At 35.4% G+C, this 22,188-nt stretch overlaps 1 protein-coding gene across 1 annotated transcript; it reads left to right on the top strand.

Moving 5' to 3' along the window:
• The first annotated feature begins 7,490 nt into the window (after positions 1–7,490).
• On the top strand, positions 7,491–12,177 carry LOC100854587 (uncharacterized). The gene is made up of 8 exons (XM_003631668.4): positions 7,491–7,657; positions 7,837–7,863; positions 8,026–8,148; positions 9,284–9,533; positions 9,837–9,911; positions 10,155–10,244; positions 10,358–10,438; positions 11,498–12,177. The coding sequence occupies exons 1-8, from the start codon at positions 7,602–7,604 to the stop codon at positions 12,107–12,109; spliced, it is 1,314 nt and encodes a 437-aa protein (XP_003631716.1). The 5' UTR covers positions 7,491–7,601; the 3' UTR covers positions 12,110–12,177.
• The last annotated feature ends 10,011 nt before the right edge of the window (positions 12,178–22,188 follow it).

The raw sequence follows: 22,188 nt of genomic DNA, 5'->3' as shown, positions 1-22,188 counted from the left end.
AAACCTTGCCTAAGTGTTAGGAAAGAAAGGAATTGAAAAAGATAGGTTTTCGGGGCCAAAAGGCTCAACCGGTCGAGGCTATGGCCAACCAACTCAACCGGTTAGGGAATCGGTCGACTGGTTACCCTTGTCCAGTTGAGGTCCGATCGAAGGATGCACAAAATTTTCTCTCTCTCCCAGTAGCCTTCTCTTCCCGGTTGAGGTTATTCTCTTCCCTGTCGAGGTCCGGTATAGGCAACGGTAACCTGTCAAGCATTAAATGCTCCAACGGCTAGCGAACCGGTCAACCCCTAGCTCGACCGGTCAAGGTTACCTTTTGTTGTTTTTGACTCCCGAGCTTAGAAACCTATAAATTGAGAGCTCCACTTCATTTATTGACGAGATAACACTTGCAATCAATTGTCTACCTATTTGTTCTTGATCAGAAAGCTCTCATTTCTTTCTTAGTACATTAAATCATCACTTGCATATCCTTTAGTGCACTCTTGTGTGTCATCCTAGATTTGTCTTGTATTTGAGCTATCTTTAAGCTAGGTTGAGGGATTCATTCTTGTAAAAACCGAGTGTTAAAGCCTTCAAGAAGTTTAAATCTTGAAGAGATTGTGTAAGAGTCCATTGGAGCCAAAATCCAAGTGTAAGAAGATTGGAAGTTTGGTTGAAGTTTCAAGTTAGTGGAACCTTCACTCGGTTAGGAGATTGAGGAGACTGAACGTAGGCAAAGAAGTGTCGAACTACTATAAAACCCGAGTTTGAATTCTCTAACTCTAGCTCTTTATTTTGCTTATATTGTGCTTGAACTCGTTGTGATTTAAAAGAATTTAAAAAACCCCTATTTGGGTGTTTTTCTTAATTAAGCATAGCCTTTATTTTCTCATAAATAATCTTACAAAATCTTAGTACAAACTTTAGCCTTAAATGATACAAAATAAACTAGGATTGAATGGTGCACTAATGATATGTAAGTTTTAAAACAATGTGTACAAAAAACACTCCCCTAAAGCTCAAATATATTCGAGAAAGGTTTAAGAAGGTTAAACTCTTGAAACAATAAATATTGAAACCTTTTTATAGAAGAGAAAAACCAAACTACCTGTTGGGGATTCGTTCGATCAAGCTCTGGTTCGACCAGTTCACTAGCCTTTAGCATTTAATGTATGATAGGTGACCATTGGACCTTGACTACCCCTTGATTGGTACTCGACCGGATGAAGTTCAACCTTGATTGATCGAATAAGCATTCTGGAAGAGAGATAAGGTTTTTGCACCTTTCAACCGAGTAAGCTGAATAGGTCGACTAATTTCTCATTCGATTCAACCGATTGAGTCATTTTTTGCTCAACAACTATTATTTTCAACTTAAAACCTTTTAAACAAGTTTGGAAAGCATTTGACATAAGGTTTTAGTTGAAAACATGAAATCATCCAATTTTTAAAAGATTTAAAACAAAATAACTCTTGAATGATTTTGGTGTATAAGTAAAGAATGTAATGCATGAAAAACCCAATGCACCAACAACCTTACAAAGAGATCCTATGAGTCTTAGGTCTTGAAAAACACTTATCTTTAAGGTCTTCTTCTTCTTATTGATTTTATCTTTGTGATTGCCACTTTGGAAATCATCTTGCCTAGTCACACTTAAAATATAATCATTAGTTCTAAATCTTGTTTTGTTATCATCAAAACTAAGATTAACCAAACCTTGGTTTCACAATATGAATATTGTATCTCTAGATCTATAGTTAATAGTGGTTTTTATAGTCATTTGTTTCCATTGCGATAAATTTAGAGAAGCTTAGGGATAGATGAATGCACCCTATGAGATCTAGGGCATAGGAATGGAGTAATCCGGGGTTCCTAACATAGTTTAGGCTTGTGCTTCATGGAGTGATAACAATTCTTCAAGCATAGTTATGCTTTAGAAATTTGTTATTGATTGGTCCAATTTTTAGACCATCTTCAGCAACAATCTTGTGTGCACCATTGATATAATCTTGTTATACAAAATATGATCTATCACATTTTTGGCAAGAACTTTCCACTGGTTTTGTGCATGGTAATGATCATGCATGCAAACTTAACTAAGTTATACACTAGATGCCAAACTACTACAATTCTTATACACCTTCCCGTTTTGTGCAACTGAACAATTCAACATCATAACACCAAAGTTCTTGCTTAGATTTCCTACAGTGCTAAAATTTTGAAATGATTAATTTGTTTATTTTTCTTTCAATCCCAAGACCCACATACATCATGTCATGCCCTAAGACCCACTCTAAGGGCATGACAATCATTTCACATCTCAAGGTCGAAAGCTCAAAGTGTAAATTGACCTTAACATTCATTTTGTAACTGGAAAATTATCAATTACCAAATTCATATTTATAGTAGTAGAATAAAATTCTACAAGTTTCAAATCTCAACTTTAAAGTTAACACATCAACTAAAGTGTTATTGTCCAAACAACTTCAAACTTAACAATTCAAGCAATCATTAAATTCTAACTTTCAAAAAATATTTTTTAAAAATAAAGATTTAACGAAAAGTCTTAGTATTGCCAAAATCTCATCCTAACCTTCACTCCTAGCCTGAATTAAGGTGCCTAAAAAATTGTCAATGAAAGGAAATGAGATCAACGCTCAATAAGGAATATTAATAAGGTTTCATGGATCAAACATTTTTAATTATAATTCCAAATAGGAGATATAATATATAATCATTTTCATAAGAAATTTTGAGTTTAAATATAATAATATATTGAAAACTTTTCAGCTAAACATTTTCATATCTATGTCAAAACAATTTCATATCAAATTCAAATCAAATATATACAAAATATTTTTACTTTGGTTATCAAATGTCACATGGTGTCAAGTTAGGTGGGACTTTACAAATTGGTGTCTAACCTCAAATTTTTTCCTTTCAAGGTGGACGAAACCAAACACTACTAGTATTATTAACATCTAACCAAATCCCTAAAGGGTGAGATCTAAAGCAATTACATTCTCCGCCAAGAAATATAAGGTCAACAATTATAACTCGTTGACTAGGGACAAAAATAAACTAGAGTCAAACACCTTATTTCATTAATTCAAACTTGCAAAACAAAAACATCATATCTCCATAATTTTCATTTTTTATAAACAAAAGAAATGTTCTAACATAGTTTTTTCATGAAAAATATATATTTGATCCATGCATAAAAATAAAAATAATTTTTTTATTATTCAAAATAACATATAAAAATAAATATGTTCTTTTGGCCAAAACATGTATTAATTTTTCTTACCTCAAAGAAACACTCAAAGACCTTGAAGCAATTAATCCTAAAGAATTTCACCCCAAAAAACATATTTCACACCTTACTAAAAAAAAAAAAACAAAACAAAAAAATTACTATTGATTATTTATCTAATAATAGTTTTGTATTTTATATCACCTATATTATTTTTAACTTCCTAATAAATAACAATTTAATAAGCGATTTTCCAAATTTTTAAAAGTTATGTTCTTTCCAAAATTTATTCATAATATTCTATTATTATTATTATTAATTAAATCTCTCAAAAATATGTTTTTTCTATTTATTGCATTAAACTATTATTATTATTATTCAATTTCAATTTGATTAATTGGTTTTTTCTTTTAAATTCCTAATTTATATAAGATTCTTGTTTTGAAAATCTTCCATATTTACTTATTTGTTTAAAGTAAATTTCTCCAAAACTTGTTCCTTTTGGTTAAACAAGTATCTTTTCCTATTATTATTATTATTATTATTATCCCTAATATTATATTCAAATAACTAAACAATAATAATTTAAATTAGTGAGTTTCCAAATTTTTATAAAACTCATATTCATTCTAAATCTTATCATATATATCAATTTCTTTTATATACTTAAATTAAATTAAAAAATTTACTTAAAAAATATATATATTATATTATTACTTTCAACATCCTTCTACCACCCAAACAATTACTTCAAGTAAAAGTCATATATCCTTATTCTACTAACTATCCTCTCTCTTGCAATAGCACACTTAGGGATGGCAATGGGGTGGGTTCGGGATGGATCGCCCCTATCCCAACTCCTCCCCATTTATTCAAAATAATTTTCATCCTCGTCCCATTTAAAAAATTAAATGAGGCAGGGCGAGTATGATAAATTCTCATATTCGCCTCGCCCCGCCCCGTTTAACTCTTTTTTGAATTTTTTTTTAAAATTACTTTAAAAATTTTTAATTACATTAAAATAAATATATTTTATAAATAATTAAATTATTATATTTTTTATAACTTATTTTATTAAAAATATTTTATTATTATCTATATATTAAAAATAGTAAAATAAAAATTAAATTAAATTAATTTTATATATAATTGGGGTGGGACGGGATGAGGCAATACCCAAACCTGCTCCGGGTTTTAAAAAAAATTCTCAAACCTATCCCAAACCCGTTTATTAAAATTAAATCTCGTCTCATTAGGGACGAGGCGAGTACCTGAAAAAACCTGCCTCATTGCCATCCCTAGGCAAACTTTCATTTTTTTTTTTTTTTTTATCTTTTTCCTCCTTAAGATCAATCCTATTGTAAGCACCCTTTTTTTTTCTACCACATCTTGTTGCAAGCAACCTTGTAAGTTTTTTTAATTTAAATTTTTTTTCCACTATGGAGGCACGTACAACCATAAAACCTCCTCTTTTTTTTATTTTATTTTTACAACTCTCAAATCTCTCAACCTCCATACTATTAGGTTTTATTCATTTATTTATTATTATTATTATTATTATTATTATTCCATATCCAAAACTATAATTAATTTTCTTTTATATTTTTTTATTTTAGATCTATTAATTTGAATATTCGAAATTTTCTAATCTTACTAATAACTCTAAACGTTCAAAACTAATTAATGAATATAAAATATTAATCTAAGGATTAAAATCTTATATAGAAAATTGATCTTTAAATCCTAAACTCCCAAATTTTCAACCTTACGTTGCCCTATGTTGTCCAATCTCTTAGATCTCCATGTAAAAGGGTTTTTTTTTTTAATAGAGTAAATAAGAAAAATTTAATTTATACCTAAAATTTTAAAATGGAGAAAAATCTTTCTACCCTTATTAATTTAATTAATTTTTTTAAATTATGTTTTTACCCTTGAATTGGGTCTGGGCATCACACATCATACTAAAAAGTTATCAATAACCATCCTTTGAGGCACATTAGCATAAATTTGCGACTTTAGTTGTGTTCTAGGTGCAATTCTATTATGTTTAATTGAAAAATAACACCCATAGCACAACCAAGCCTAATTGACAGCATTTGGGCAAATAAATGGTAAATTTCTAAAAGTTCACCAAAAAAAAAAAAAAACAAAAAAGATCATAAAGGGCATATTTTTCAAGTCAACCTAGTTTTGGGATATTGCAATCCAATCTAAGAATGCAATAATAGCTCTTTAATTCATAATTTTAAATTCACAAAAGATATCACCTAAAATTACTATAGGTTACCAAAACATCAACAACATATAGAAAGCTTAGAAATGCTTGGAACCTATCGAATTTTCACTTTTTAGGAATAAAAAAAAAATGAACTTTAAGGATTTTAGGGTAATACTTGCTTGAACCATCTTTCAATCCTTTTGTTGGCGGTGGGCCTTTTACCTATAAGAACAGGAATGAGAGGTGAAAAGGAGGGAGCCTTATGAAAACGGATCCCTAGGGCTTAAGAAGGGGTTTTCAATTTTAGGGTTTGTCTGTTCACCAAGGATGTGAATGGGAAGATGAGGTGAAGTTAAGAGATTGGTGAAGCAAAGTGAGGGCATGGTAGGGTTTGAATAAGGGAAAGTCTACACTATTAATGAAGATGATAATCTTTAGAAAGCAAAGCTAAGGTAAACTAGGGCTTTAACAACAATTTTCGATCTACACTAGTGAAGACGATATCTTCGAAAACCAAAGCTAAGGCAAGCTAGGGCTTTAATAACGAATTTCAATCTACAATGGTGAAGATGATAATCTTCGAAAACCAAATCTATAATGGTGAAGATGATTAAAAACTAAATCTATATTGGTAAAGACGATTGGAAAGCAAATCTACACTAGTGAAGTCAACGAAACCAAAGGTAGGTAAAAATAATAATAATAATAATGCATTCTTAGATCCAAATCACCATTTCCAACATGGTATTTGGATTTCCACCTTGTATTTTTTGTTTTTAATTTTTTCAATAATCAAGGACATTTTAGGGATTATTAAGTGACAATATTCTTCAACTCAATTTCCCACATTAGTTAGGTGTAAGGCTCAAATGTGAAACTCATATAGATGTTAGGCCAATCATCAAACTCATTTGCCTTGAAGCATAATTTCCCCTTTTTAAAATAGTTGTTAAACATCTATCCCCAACACTTGTAACCCTTTGAAGTGCTTGTATGTTAACCTTGTTTCCTTTTTCTCATGAAACATGGCTTATTGATTGTTGCATTGAGTCATTATCATTCACCAAATCCATGCAACTATGAACTACCTTTCAAATCCCTCGAACATAAATGGTAATTCCAAAACAACTCAAGTATAATCTTTCCAAGCCCTTCAAATGATTTAATTAATTGATGTTTGAATATACTTCATATATTTTTTTAGAGCAATTTTTTAGGCATATAACATAAATCTCTAATTTCATTTTATTTTTTTTATAAAAGGTTTTATATTTTATATTACAATTTCCTCTCTTTTTTTTCATCTAAAAAAAAAAACATAAAACCTTCGTAAACGAGTTTTGTCACAATCCCTTAACAGGTAATCTATTTTTAAAAATTACTTTAACATTTTTAGATATATTGATTCAGTCTAATTTAATTTTAATATTTTTTATAAAATATTTTTATTTTATATGATTATAAATTAATTACTATTGATTGCATATTATAGAATATATATTCTAAAATATATCCTATTCACAATAATATCATAAGATATTATATCCATATCCTAACATATTATATACTTTTATTTTGTGCAATTAGCAACAGGGTGGAAGACGGCTTAGGCGGGAGACGGCTTAACGGAAATGCCGTCTGCCATGCGTGTCCCTTCCCTTAGTGAGTCTGAACAGCTCCAACATTTCCGACACGCCCTTCTTCGCTTAGCTCTTAAGTATTTTCGTCCCGTTTTCATTAACCCCATCACATTTCGCCATGTGGATCTAAGCCTCATGGTCCTTTCGTTCGTACGATGAATATTCCCCCAATTCCTTATCTACACTAAACCTCCATACTCGCCATCTACTCAACCACTTCTCTACTCTAGAGTCTGGATCCTTTATCTCTGCACGTGTCTATGGCTCTTCACCCCAGCAAGTATGGCATTACAAGGGCAATATCGTCATTAAAGACCCAAAAGGCAAACGAATGGCATTATCTCCCTTTTGGGTCTATTCTATTTATATTGTAAGTTTTTCGTGATGACTTCTCTCATAACAGCTAAAAACCACTCCAACAGAGCACACTTCACTTCTTCGTTTTTGTCTTTCCTCTTTTTTTTTTTTAGAGAAGCTGAGAAAGCCCAGCTCGCCCTCAACTCCCCGATGGGTTTGATGAATGTTCTCAAATTCTCAGCTGCATGCTTTGATCTTCTTGGTTGGTATGTTGTCTACGCATTTTCTCGTCATTGGAAAATTTTGGAAAATGAAGTGGAATTCTATGTTTGAGGAGAAACTGGGATTTGCTTTGATTTCTCCATGTTGGTTTTATCCCTTTTGTTTGAATTGTCCAGATTCTTGTCATTGATTGTTAGTTATTTGTTTGGATTTCTACTTGCAGGCCTCTGTTTGCACTGGGTTATCCTCTGTAAGTCTTGGTCTTACACCCCAAGATATGATGGTTCATTTACTCTTTTCTTGTTCTATGAATTCTTAGTTCAGTTACATTTATTGGGTTGGGAAACTGAAAAGGGAAAGGATTATTAGTTATTATCATAATAATCATCAATATCATCTCGGTTCTTCACAGATGTGCTTCAATTCGGGCAATTGAGACTAACTCAATCTCAGACGTTCGGAAGTTGGTGGCGTATTGGGTTCTATTTTCCTTGATTTCACTCTTTGATCATACTTTTGCCAAGCTCCTTGAATGGTAATTTTGCTCAACTTCATTCTTTGCCCTTCAGGAATTTGGAGTTGCTTTTTTCAGTTTTCTTCCTTGTGACAATAATCGAGATGTTTAATGTTCCAGGCCTCCATGTATTTTATTTTCCTTCACTTCTCTGCTTTGAAAAATGCCCACAATCTGATCAACAGAAAGGTTATAACATTTGAAAAAGAAATGCTTTGTTTTGGTTTTTTAAGTGCAACAATTTTCATTTGGAGAAATGATCTAAAGGGTATTGGTGTTTGGCCGAATTCATGGAATTTTCTCGCTAATTTGGGATTTATTCTCAATTTCAAGATCACTGTGGATATTTCAGAAATTAATGAAATATATATGATGGAATGTGATTTTCTTGTTTAAGAAAAGTTTTTCTTTGAAAATGTGGGTGACCCCAACCTACCTTATTGTACTACTTGGAACACAAAACAAAAGTTTTTCTCGCTAATTTATTAACTAAATTGCACACTTTTTGATAGTTCAAGGAAGTGGTGTCAGCTTTGGAAATAAGATGGATGATTGTAGGGAACTTTATTTCTCATCTTTATAGGGAACTTTCCATAATATAGCTTATAAATATCATAATCACAGTGATGAATGATTGTCTTGTTTGAAAGCATGGTTGCACTTATTTCCAGGGAATTTGTCTGCGTTGAAATTAAATTAAGCTTTATGCATCATTTGGATGCTGGGAAACAAATGGAAATAGAAAATTCAGAATCTGACAAGTTTGTGTAGGGCAACTGGATCTAATCTCTTAGTCGAAGCTTAATAGGGGCAAATGCTGATCATCTTTGAACCTATTGAAGGCTCTAATCTGTGCACAATTCTAATGTTTTTGTTTTCTTCATTTCTTTTTCAACTTTTCATAATAGATGTCAAAAGTTAAAACCGAACTTACGTAGTCCATCCAAGTGGATGCATATAAATTTAACAGAAACTGAAATTTGAAGAAATTTATTTTCCCTTTTGTAAATGGTGTTTAAAAAGTCTGTGTGTAGTTTGGTTTTTTTCCTGGAAGATCAGATGATTTCGTGATCATTTTTTCTATTTGCCTTATCATCATGAGATTTAAGTATTTTTTTTAAAAAAATATTTTATTTTCTTATATAATGCATGTCAGGATACCATTCTGGCCTTACATAAAGCTGATGGTCATCTGCTGGCTGGTGATACCGCATTTTGATGGTTCCTATTATATCTATCAATACCTAGTTCATCCACGCTTGTCCATGGATCCACAAGTTGTCATGAATTGGCTCTTCAATGAATCAAAAAAGAAGTTTCATAGCAGAGAAAACTTTCTTGTTTCAGCAGACCAATATATTAAGGAGAAGGGACCTGAAGCTTTGGAGAAACTACTTGCAAGGAAGGTATGCCATTATAAGTAGGATTGTCAACAAGTCAAATAGAGTTTTATTTGAGATGTTCAAGTAAAAAATTACTATAGCAGGTCATCTAGAATTATTGGTCTAAATTCATGTATATATCTATATATAATTGTGTTCTCTTTTTTTCACATATGCATGTGCATTTAGATTTACGTAATTATATATGCATAATCAGATTCAACTGTGATAGCCCAGGATTTAATTCAGTAATCAACTCTTCTGGGAACATGTTGGTTATGGTTTCTCTCTCACTGTCCTCTTATTTATACATGACTTTGGCTTCAGTTGAGGAGCACAAAGCCTAATGTTGAAGTGAAAGAGATCAAAGGACCTGCAGCACCGGAGAAAAAAGGGGAACAGGTATGCACTCTACTATTTTATTTCTATGGAGGCAGATCTCCAGAGAAATGTTGCTCATGTAAATTAGTGATGCATTTAAAAGAAAAACCACTTTATGTATGTTTCTGTGAAAAAGAGAACAAGTTTATGGATTAAGTGATATTTTTTATGGTGAAATAATCAATAATTTTCAAAATAATAATATATTCGTGCATGTTTTTGCAATTCATGAATTCCTTTTACGATTGATTCTTCTCACCTCAGTGGAAGTGTGAAGAGCCTAATGTTGCAGAAAAGGAGATCCAAGTAGTCAAAGTAACAGACATAAAAAATGGGGGGGATGGAGCAAAGAGGGTAAGTTTTCCTTTTTATTTATAAGGAAGGCTGTCTTCACGCAAGGATTATTGTTATTATTTTTAAGACATGAATGTTGAATGCATTTGGAATTGTCGTTGAATCATGTGAAGTGTGAAGGTGCAAATGGTGCTAAGAAGGAGATCAAAGTGATGGAAGTAACACAGAGAACATTTGGTGATACAGCACAGTGGGTAAGGTTTCTTGTCATACTTAAATGGCACCTCATATTTCACTAGGATTAATTTTGGCCTACAAACATATTTGGCTACAAGTTGAAGACAGCTTTCCAGATACTGGTAAAAGTTGAGACATAAGTAATGAATGAGTTTAGAAACATGCACAACTCTTGTGTGAAACACAATGAGAGTGGAAAATAGCTAAGTTGAAAAATGGCCAAATACTATTTTGTAGTTCACCCCACCACTTAAGTAATTTTTGTCATCCTTTGTGAATGGAAAATGCAGTCCCTTCAGTAATTCTGCATATAACCATTAGTGTCTTGTCCTAAGTTGACCTTTAATGATGGTCCATTGAGAGGGATCTGACTTTTGTCAACCCTCTTATTCCTTTGATCATAGAGGTTAAACATACGGGGCTTAACCCACTTTTCAATCTCATTGGATATATGGCATGTGGTATCCTCTTCATCTTGAAAGAGTGAAGTGGTCATACTCTTTCCTGAGTCCATCGTGGCCATGCACTTCTGGCTCATTGGGCAGAGTGAAAGGATTCCCTTCTGCTTCAAATCATAGAGAGATATGCCATGGTCAGCCTCTTTAATTTGAAGGATTGAAGTACTCAAATCGATTTCTTTGCATCCATCTTAGTCCTGCTTTCATGTCTCATGGTTAACCAGGAAGATCAAGCTTCCATCCATGAGATCAGCATCTGCAGGGTTATGACACCACCCTTCCTTGGCATAGGAAAGCGATCATTAAGCCACATGTCGGATGACAGAAGTCGTCATTCAGGTTATCTTGCGAACTAGGGAAGTTGGAATTCTAATTATTGCATATGGTTCTTGATGTTTAGCCAATATACTATAGGATTTTAAGCATCCTGCCCATGTGCATTGTGGTTTTTTATCAGCTATATGGTTTACCAAACTGAGGGATTGATTATAGTCATAAGTACCCTTTTCCCATTAATTTCTTGCATGTGCTTTGCTGAGATTATGTTTTTGACAGTGCTAATCAGGGCAAACCAACAAACAGCTTTATGTTAACTTTTACAAACTGCCACATTTTCAGGTTGAACGATCAGAGATAAATCTTGGTGAAACTAGAAGTAATACAACCTGTGCCGTGGAGATAAAAGAAAGGGCAGCAGCACTGGTGGCTGCAGAAATTGAGGCATGTAGAGACGATAGAACCCCCAAGATACCTCTTCATGAGAAAGTCCAGAAAGAGTGGGCTTGTGCTGTGTGCCAGTTCACAACCCAAACTGAAGCGACCTTCAATTCCCACCTTCAAGGGAAGAGACATCAGGCCACTTCTGAGCAGTTGACAGCCAAAAACCAGGCAACCAAAACCAATTGTTCCCCATCTGCTTCAAAGGCCAAGAAATCTGATCAGTCCACCAAAGAGGAGCAACCGAAGTGTCCTTCCAACAATCTGAATTCCAAAAACAATGGAATCTCAGCTGCTTCAATAGTGAAGAAACCTGACGAGACCAAAGATGATGAGCAACAAAAGTGTGCATCCAGCAATGGACCAAACCAGAAGAATAACAAAAAGCAAGAGGAGAAGGTGCTAGTTCTTGAGACCAATGAGCAAGGCCATCAGAATAATTTTGATCCACGATCCCACATTTATTTTGGGTCTCACAAGTTTCAAATTTGCAGAAAAATGAAAGATGTTTGAGAGAAAATTAAATCATATTGCACTACTGTTAGGAAAAATATGGCTGAATCCGATTGCTTTTCTTCTCCAAGTCTACTAAAAATATAATTTTTTTCCCCATTCCTGACAAAATTTAAATTTTTTCCTTAAAAAAAAAAAAAAATTAAGTTTGATCATCTAACACATCTGTCTAAACTCAATCTCAACTTGAAAAATCAAACCTTAATGGATGGACTATAGAAATAGTGAGAAAACACTTCTGGGTTTTTATTTTTCTTCCAACATCAAATTTTTCTATATATGGGATTTCACATGCAAAAGCAGGAGTAGATTTGCTTGTGTTTGATGTATGTATTAGAAAAATTTGTCCCTTCTGGGATGTTTAATACTTCTCTATTCTTTTATATGCATGTTTAGCTAGAAGATATAGAATCGATACCATTCCTTAAAAGTGATAGCCACAACTGTGATAATTAAACATCAAAGAATATGAAGATCTATATATTCTTTTTTTTTTCCTCTCTCTTTCAATAATGAAGCTAAGATGTGTTGTAAGCATCAAATGCATCGTCTCTGCTTGAATACAAAGCCAAGGACCACAAGATGGATGGATATGGGGACGCACAAAACTTCTCAAACATGATTATATTAATCAAGAATTCAACTAAGCTTAAATTAAAGATGTTGATTTCTAGCATCTCTAGTGCTATAGGATGACTATTGATCCTGTATTGTTATGTGCCTTACTGATATATTCTTCGGGTTGTTATGTATAAATAAAAATTTAAAAAAAGAACGCTATCAAGATTAAGGCTTCTTGTTAACTGAGATTCTTCCATGGGAAAGTTTGCTTAGTGGTTACACTATCACTATTTAGGCCAGTAAAAATTGGAAGGCTTTGTAAAAAACTGATGGTCCAAGAGCTATTCTACTTCATCATCCATGTAATATGACGATACAAATTTGACTAAATGCAACTATAGAAGGCTTAGGACCATAAACCAAGCCTAGTCTAGATGTCACTTACCTAAATTTATGCATAAAGCTTTTGGATGGCTCAGAGTTATATTTGATTAGTGTTATGTTCACAACTATATTTTCATTGGATTTATAGTCCAGCTTGAGAACTAGTTCTCCATTGCACATAATGTCCACACAAGGCCATAGTGCCCGCTCAAGGCCACGGGGCTCACTCAGGCCACGGTGCCCACTCAAGGCTCAAGTGCCTGCTCAAGACCCAATGCCCACTAAAGGCCATAGCGCTACTCAAGGATATAGTGCTTACTCAAGGCCATAGAGCCCACCTAAGGCTAATGACCCAATCCAAACAGTAATTAAAGAATAAAAATTGCATTCCCTTGTGACCAATCCAAACATTAGACCGCTGACTTGTATAAGACATCATTCACCATGCAAGCACTTTGTCAGCAACCTACCATCTGGCATGAACCATTTTGGATTGATTCACAAAGCAATGATGTTATATTAAGCATATTCAATATATAACCAAATTGTGCTTCCTTGGATTAACTAAAATATTTCCATTGCAAGATGAGCAGATAGGCATGTCATGAAGTACTTTCCTGATGATAATACCCCACAAAATATTTCTTTTTCTCACTGATCTCTCCTAGATTTTCTGTTCACCCATCCATGGCGCCTGACTAAAAATGGGGGCATTTTGGATACCCCGAGCAGTGAGTCAGCCTGGTAGGCATCCCGTTGCAAGCAAAGTCAACCCGAGTGGTCCATTTGACCAAAGCTTATCTAGGCAGTAAGCGTCCATATACAGCTAACTGTTATGCGCCATCAACAGGTTGAGGTTACAAGATTAAATGCAAAAATAAAGAGTCATAATGGCCAAATGGAAGTTACACGACTTAGCCTATATAATAACAGTATGACAAAAAATGCAGGTATGAAGAACTATCACTAAAAAATTTATTCCTAAAAGTCCTTTAAGCTAACTTAGGCATAGGAGAGGTCTATCCGAAGCACACTCGAGCTCACCTTTTTGTAAGACATCGAGAACAAGAGGCATTGAAGTGATTGTCCGGAGGGTTGAACTTAGTCGGGACCAACAATGCACACTATTCAAAAATAGGGATCATATTAAATTATTAATGCAATGAAGCAATTGAGTTCAAGGTTATTTGATCAAAAGAATCATTGGAAATTCAAATTTTAAAATTTAACCCTCAATTCTATTTTGACCTTATTTGAACAAAAATGTCTTTATTATTTTATTGTAAAAATAACTCTTTCTTTTTAACCCTACATGTAAATTAATGCTTGAAATGACAAATGACATTTATATTAAAAATTAATTATTTTTTAACTAAAAACAAGAGAAATCATTTCATCTCTTTTAACCAGTTAATTTGATTTATTCCTTTTTATTTTTTCTCTCCTTAATTTTCACATCACCCAACAACACCACTCTTAATTCACACAAGTTTAAAGTTTTGGAATGTGATATATTCGTAATTGTATTATAATAACCATCTTGTATTTGGATTTGTTCTTTCAGTCCATCTAACCTTTTTGTTTATTCATGTCAAAACAATGTACTTATAATCGAATCCATTTATGACATGTTGATCTTATATAAATTTATCCGATTAGCTTTTTTTTGAGTGAACAATGAGCTTGAAGTAAAAAGTGTTCAGATGATTTTTTTGAGTACGCCCCTCGAAAACTTAAGTTAGTTTAGGGAAGTGACAGATAAGAATTTTTTTAGGAACTTCTTTCATACCTAGATTTTCATGTCTGATAGTTATTTATCTGAACCAAGTTACAACATTTTCTCGTGCATCTTAATTGCTTTCAACGTTAACAATTGACTTATCGAATAACGCCTTCTAGGCTTTTGTACTCGTGAATAGCCTTGATGTAATAGTACAACATTCAGTGCTTTTAATAATTAATGTATGTTAGATAGCAATAAATGGTGCCCGAATGGCACTTAAATGGCGCTCGAATAGTACTTAACGGTCCATGCTAGATGGATACAAGGATCCCACACTATTGATTTATATTTAATTATTTAGAAAATTGATAAATTATTAATTTAAAAAAAAAAGTAAAATTATTGAAAATTATTTTAGGAAAATATCTTACAATTTTTAATTCTTTTAAAAAATTTCTTTTAATGTTTATTTTATAAATATATATATATTATATTTCTCTTCCTCTCTCTCTCTTCTTTACTTAGTCCATCATTTAACTAATTTTCAATTTTATATACAATACATACATTTTTTTCTCAAAGTTTTCCACGGCACCAGGTGCCAGTAGGGGCACTACACTTTCATCCAATTATCATTACACTAATTGTTGGATAGGCTATTTGTGGACCCCGCATTTCGGCTCATGCGTTTCCCACTCGATGGCGAGCTCGATTTTTATTTGAAAAATTAATTTGTTGATTAAAAATGACTTGGAGTCGCCACTTATTTTTGTTTTATATTTAAAAGGGTAAACAAAATAAGAAAGAAAACCCTAAGTGTGACTCCTTATTTTGGAAAAGGTGGTCTGTGAAAAACCTGATCAGGCTCGGGGGTCAGGTTACTTATTGGGAAGGTACGGTACGGACCGTAACACCCCTCTAAGTCCCTAAAGTCGGGTCTCTACTATTAGGATGAAGCCGTCGTGACAATCAATAAGAAAGTCAATGGATGTCTAAGTCAAATCATGCACATATGAAAATCGGAACATGCATAGAGAATGATCAAAACGAAAATGCATGCATACCTAGGCCACGAGTCACAATGCGCTATCAAGAAACGAGATTAGTACACAATTAACGAATACAAATTATAGCTCATGCATATCGGAGTGCAAGATGAAGATTAAGCAAAATATATTAAACACAACAGTTGACAGTCAATAGGGATCAAACATAGGGCCTCCCCCTACCAAAGCCCGATTTATTGTCCACGAACTAATCTCACAAATCTCGTGTTTTAGAATTATGAAGGAATCATTATTGCTTATGTAAAATCAAGAAGACCAGAAGATTATTTAGGAACTAAAATGGGATTAAAACTATTTGAGTGAAAACTGGATTATTGGAGTTTATTTGAAAATTGGAGTATTTGGAATTAACTTTAAAAGATTAGAGCTTCGGTAATTAAATTGAAATTTGTCAAAGAAAATGAGAGATGAACTTTAGGAAATTGATCTGTGAGAATATGGATTTTGGAAGTTGAATGCGTAATAATAGTAATTATAAGAAATGAACTTTGAGAAATCGGACTACGAGAATATAGATTTTGAAAGTTGAATTAATAATAATAACAATGATAAGAAATGAACTTTGAGAAATTAAATTGCGAGAATATAGATTTTGAGAGTTGAATTAATAATAATAGTAATGATAAGAAATGAACTTTGAGAAATTAAACTGCGAGAATATAGATTTTGAAAGTTGAATTAATAATAATAGTAATGATAAGAAATGAACTTTGAGAAATCGGACTGCGAGAACATAGATTTTGAAAGTTGAATTAATAATAATAGTAATGATAAGAAATGAACTTTGAGAAAGTAAACTGCGAGAATATAGATTTTGACAGTTGAATTAATAATAATAGTAATGATAAGAAATGAACTTTGAGAAATTAAACTGCGAGAATATAGATTTTGACAGTTGAATTAATAATAATAATAATAATAATAATAAGAATAATAAGATTTGGGAAATTGAATTAATAATAATAATAATAATAATAATAGTAATAATAATAATAATGATAATAGTTAATAATAATAATAATAATAATAATAATAATAATAGTAAATATAATAATAATAATAATAATAGTAATAGTAATAATAATAATAATGATAATAGTTAATAATAATAATAATAGTTAATAAGAATAGTAATAATAATAATTAATAATGATGATATCATAAACCCAAGTCCATAAGCCCAAGCCCACGTCCAACATTAAAAGAGCTCAATCCATAAGCCCAAGCCCACATCCAACATTAAAAAGAGCTCAATCCATAAGCCCAAGCCCACGTCCAACATTAAAAAGAGCTTTGGGCTCCATCTCCACCCAGCCCAAACTAGCATAATAATAATAACAATGGGGCTTTGGGCTCCATCTCTATCATAAGCCCAAGTCCATCATTAAAAAAAAAAGCTTGGGGCTCCATCTCCACCAAGCCCAAACTAGCATAATAATAATAACAATGGGGCTTTGGGCTCCATCTCTATCATAAGCCCAAGTCCATCATTAAAAAAAAGGCTTTGGGCTCCATCTCCACCAAGCCCAAACTAGCAACCTTAGCCCATTAACCCTCAAGCCTATCAAGACTAAATGCCCCACTTGGGCATTGTCTTCAATAAGGAGCTCCCCAGCAAGGGCGCCATGGCCGTCGGAGCTAGGACCGCCCGCGACGCCGGAGGTGCGGGGGTCATTGCTACGAGCGCCGACGATGGCTTGGAGATCTTTGTAGAACCTCACAAAACTCATCAAAGGCTCAAATATGATGAACAAACTCGATACAACCCTCAAGTATTAAACAAGCTAAAATGGAGGGCCAACTATTTACAGGAGAAAACAAAGACGGGGCGTGTACATGCACTACATTCAAACTCAAAACCAAATAATTTGAGATGTCCACAACAAGATCACTAAAATATTACCCATGGGTCAGTAAAGAAATGATGCCAGATACCGAGAGAAAGAAACGTATTAAACTCGAAAGGGACTCACCTGGAACTCGTGAAAGCTTCCTAACAGCCAACTTTCTCTCCCAAGCTAGCTCCCCCTGGTTCTCTCTCTCATTGTCGAAAACCTCCAGAAAATCCCCCCCCCCCCCTCTCCCCCAAAAAAAAACCAGAAAATCTCTCCTATCTTTTTTCTTTTTCAGCAAGCCACCACCTGCCTCTCTATTCATGCATCAGCAAGCATGGTTTTCTTCATCACCAGCATGGCCCCTGCCATGCCCATGCAGCCCGTCTTTTTGGAGAAAAGGGCCCCCCTTTCTTTCAAAAAAAGAAAATGCAAAGAAGAGCTCACCCTCTCTCTTCCCCCCCCCCCCCTCCCCCCCCCCTACCCCCTTCTCCACAAAAGGGGTCTACAAATATGCCCCTCTTCGGTAGAGCTCATGAGTGTAAGGAATGTGAACATTGGAGTGAAAAGCAAGTGTGAGTAATGAGTGTAACGAAGTGAACTCTACCGAAGAAAAAGAGAGACCCCTAAAGGTATACACATAGAATAGAAACTCATCCGAACCATCATGGGTACCGAAAGAGTCCTAAAATCCTAAAAGGAGAGTGGATCTCTCAAAGTGCCTCTGGAACCGTACCAAAGACCCAAACTCTCTCTAAGACTTCTCCAAAGATGACTCGGAGTACAAGAATGAATATGCCTCGAGGGGATTGCCCTAAGAGAACTACATGGAAGTCCCAAGTGAAGGGCGCCCAACAACATGACCGAAGTATGCGTCGTAAACTCAAAGGACTACGTCATGAGCAATGAGGAGAGAAATCCGGAAGAGCAATGACGGATAAGCAACGAGCACAGGATAACACGGTGAGGAAAACGAGGATAGATGCTAACCCCTGAAGGTAAGATGTGTAATGCCAGCGAATATGAATGCAAGGGACTGTGACCCTGAATGATATAGTCGAGGAGAAATGACTCTGTACTTCAAGTCACGGAAAGATGGTGACTTAAGGTCCTCGAATGAATATGTACAATGGCTCTGAACGTCAAATTAACGAACGACGGTGGAACTGAATGCTAAACAGAACAATGGTTCTGAACGCCAAAACTAAGAAAGATGATGACTCACAATGCATGAATGGGTATAAAAAAAAAAAAACGGCTCTGAACGCCAAACTAAAGGAAAAATATGGTAAGGACGGTAAATGTCAAACATAACAGTGGCTCTGAACGTTAAAATTAAAGAAAAGAAAAGAAATGGCTCAAAAGGCTTGAAGGAGTGTGCCCAATGGCTCTGAACGCCAGAAATGAGGAAAATGGTGATGAATCGAACGAAAGATAGACATGAGGACCCTGAGTGCCGAACCAAAACCATGACTCGGAACTCTAAATAAATAATAAAAGAAACAAATAATGGCTCTGAACACCGAATGAGGATGTGGCTTCGAACGCCAAATGAAGATGTGGACCTGAATGTCGCTCGAAGATGAGGCTCTGGACGCCGAGCGAAGCGAAACATGGCTCTGGATGCTGAAACGAATGATATGCAATGGCTCTGAACTCCAAATCGAAGTGGACAAGGGCTCTGAAAGCCAAACAAAGCAAAACATGGCTCTGGATGCTGAAACGAATGATATGCAATGGCTCTGAACTCCGAATTGAAGTGGACAAGGGCTCTAAAAGCCAAACGAAGCAAAACATGGCTCCGAACGTCGAAATGAATGATGTAATGGCTCTGAACGCCAAACGAGAATACGACTCTGAACGTCAAATTGAGGAGTGATAATGGCTCTGAATGCCAAAACTGAAAATACGACGAGGATAGCTCTAAACACTAATACTGATGAGTGATGGCTCTGAACGCCGAACGAAGATGCGATGATGGCTCTGAACACCGAAACCAGGAAAGCGACTTTGAATGTAAAACTAGGAAACGATGGTGGCTCTGCACGCCGAAACTGAGAATGCGACGAGGATAGCTCTGAACATTGATACTGATGAGTGATGGCTCTGAACGCCGAACGAAGATGCGATGATGGCTCTGAACACTGAAACCGAGAAACGTGACAATGATGGCTCTGAACGCCAAAACTGAAAATGTGACACTGAACGTTGAACTGAAAACACGATGACGACTCCGAACGTCGAAACTGAGAAACGATGGTGGCTCTGATGACTTCGAATGTCATAAATCGCGAATGAACGGTGGCTCTGAACACCAATACTAAGAAATGATCAACGGCTTTGAAAGCCAAAATGAAACAACGACACCTCCGGACGCCGAAATGAAACGACGACTCTGAACGTCAAACCAAAAGAATCATCGATGAATGCCAATCTGAAACAAAAGCTCTGCATGCCCAACTAAATTGGTAACTAGGAATGTCATGCTGAGAAAGACGACTCTGAACATCGTAAACGAGAAGACAAGGTGGCTCTAAACGCCAAGTTGGAAAGGGATAATGGCTCTGAATACCAAAACTAGAGAGATGGCTTTGAATGCCGTAACCGGGAACGCAAATCGAAACGTCAAACTAGCAAGTGATGACAGCTCTGATCGCCGAAACCGAGAAACGCGACGATGATGGCTTTGAACGTCAAACTGAAAAAGAATGAGGATGGCTCTGAACGCCAAAACTGAAAAGAGAGGATGATGGCTCTAAACGCCGAAACCGAGGAACGTGATAATGATGGCTCTGAACGCCAAAACTAAAAATGTGATGAGGATGGCTCTAGACGCCGATACTGAGAAGTAATAACGATGACTCTAAACGCCGAACGAACGAAACATGGCTCTGAATGCCAAACAGAAACAAAACACGGCTCTGAATGCCAAAACAAAAATAGTTGATGGCTTTGAACGCTAAACAGAAACAAAACACGGCTCTGAACGTCAAAACCGAGGAACGCGATAATGATGGCTCTGAACGCCAAAACTGAAAATGTGATGAGGATGGCTCTGATTGCCGATACTGAGAAGTGATAATGATGACTCTAAACGCCGAACGAACGAAACATGGCTTTGAACGCCAAACAGAAACAAAACACGGCTCTGAACGCCAAAGCAAAAATAGGCGATGGCTCTGAACGCTAAGCAGAAACAAAACACGGCTCTGAACGTCGAAGCGAAAATACGCAATGGCTCTGAACGCCAAAACTGAAAATGTGATGAGGATGACTCTGAACGCCGATACTGAGAAGTGATAACGATGACTCTAAACACGAACGAACGAAACATGGCTTTGAACGCCAAACAGAAACAAAACACGGCTCTGAACGCCAAAGCGAAAATATGCGATGGCTCTGAACGCCAAGCAAAAACAAAACACGGCTCTGAACACTGAAGCGAAAATAGGCAATGGCTCTAAACGCCAAAACTGAAAATGTGATGAGGATGGCTCTAAACGCCGATACTGAGAAGTGATAATGATGACTCTAAACGCCGAACGAACGAAACATGGCTCTGAACGCCAAACAGAAACAAAACACGGCTCTGAACACCAAAGCAAAAATAGGCAATGGCTCTGAACGCCAAACAGAAACAAAACACAGCTTTGAACTCTGAAGCGAAAATAGGCAATGGCTTTGAACGTCAAAACTGAAAATGTGATGAGGATGGCTTTGAACGCCGATACTGAGAAGTGATAACGATGACTCTAAACGCCGAACAAACGAAACATGGCTTTGAACGCCAAATAGAAACAAAACACGGCTCTGAACGCCAAAACGAAAATAGGCGATGGCTCTGAATGCCAAGCAGAAACAAAACACGGCTCTGAATGCCGAAGCGAAAATAGGCAATGGCTTTGAACGCCAAAACTGAAAATGTGATGAGGATGACTTTGAATGCCGATACTGAGAAGTGATAATGATGACTCTAAACGCCGAACGAACGAAACATGGCTCTGAACGCCAAAGCGAAAATAGGCGATGGCTCTGAACGCCAAACAGAAACAAAACACGACTCTAAACGCCGAAGCGAAAATAGGCAATGGCTCTGAATGCCAAAACTGAAAATGTGATGAGGATGACTCTGAACGCCGATACTGAGAAGTGATAACGATGACTCTAATCGCCGAAATCGGGAACGCAAATCGGAACATCAAACTAGGAAGTGATGATGGCTCTGATCGTCGAAACCGAGAATGCGACAGTGATGGCTTTGAACGCCAAAACTGAAAACTGATGATGACTCTGAATGCCGAAACCGAGAATGTGACTCTGAACGTCAAACTAGGAAGTGATGATGATGGCTCTGAACTCCGAAACTAAAAAGTGATGGTGGCTCTGAATGCCGAACTACAAGGAAATGATGAGAGAGAAATATGCCCCAGTGTGGCATGCCGCTGCAAATCTCAATCCGCTGGAAGGGTCTGAAAGAGACTCTATGAGCCCCGAAAGACGCTCTGCTAGCTA

The sequence above is a fragment of the Vitis vinifera genome, chromosome 3, assembly GCF_030704535.1.
Source record: "Vitis vinifera cultivar Pinot Noir 40024 chromosome 3, ASM3070453v1".
Classification (NCBI taxonomy): Eukaryota; Viridiplantae; Streptophyta; class Magnoliopsida; order Vitales; family Vitaceae; genus Vitis; species Vitis vinifera.
Note: the sequence above shows the minus strand (reverse complement) of the source record. Positions and strands in the feature narration are given on the sequence as shown.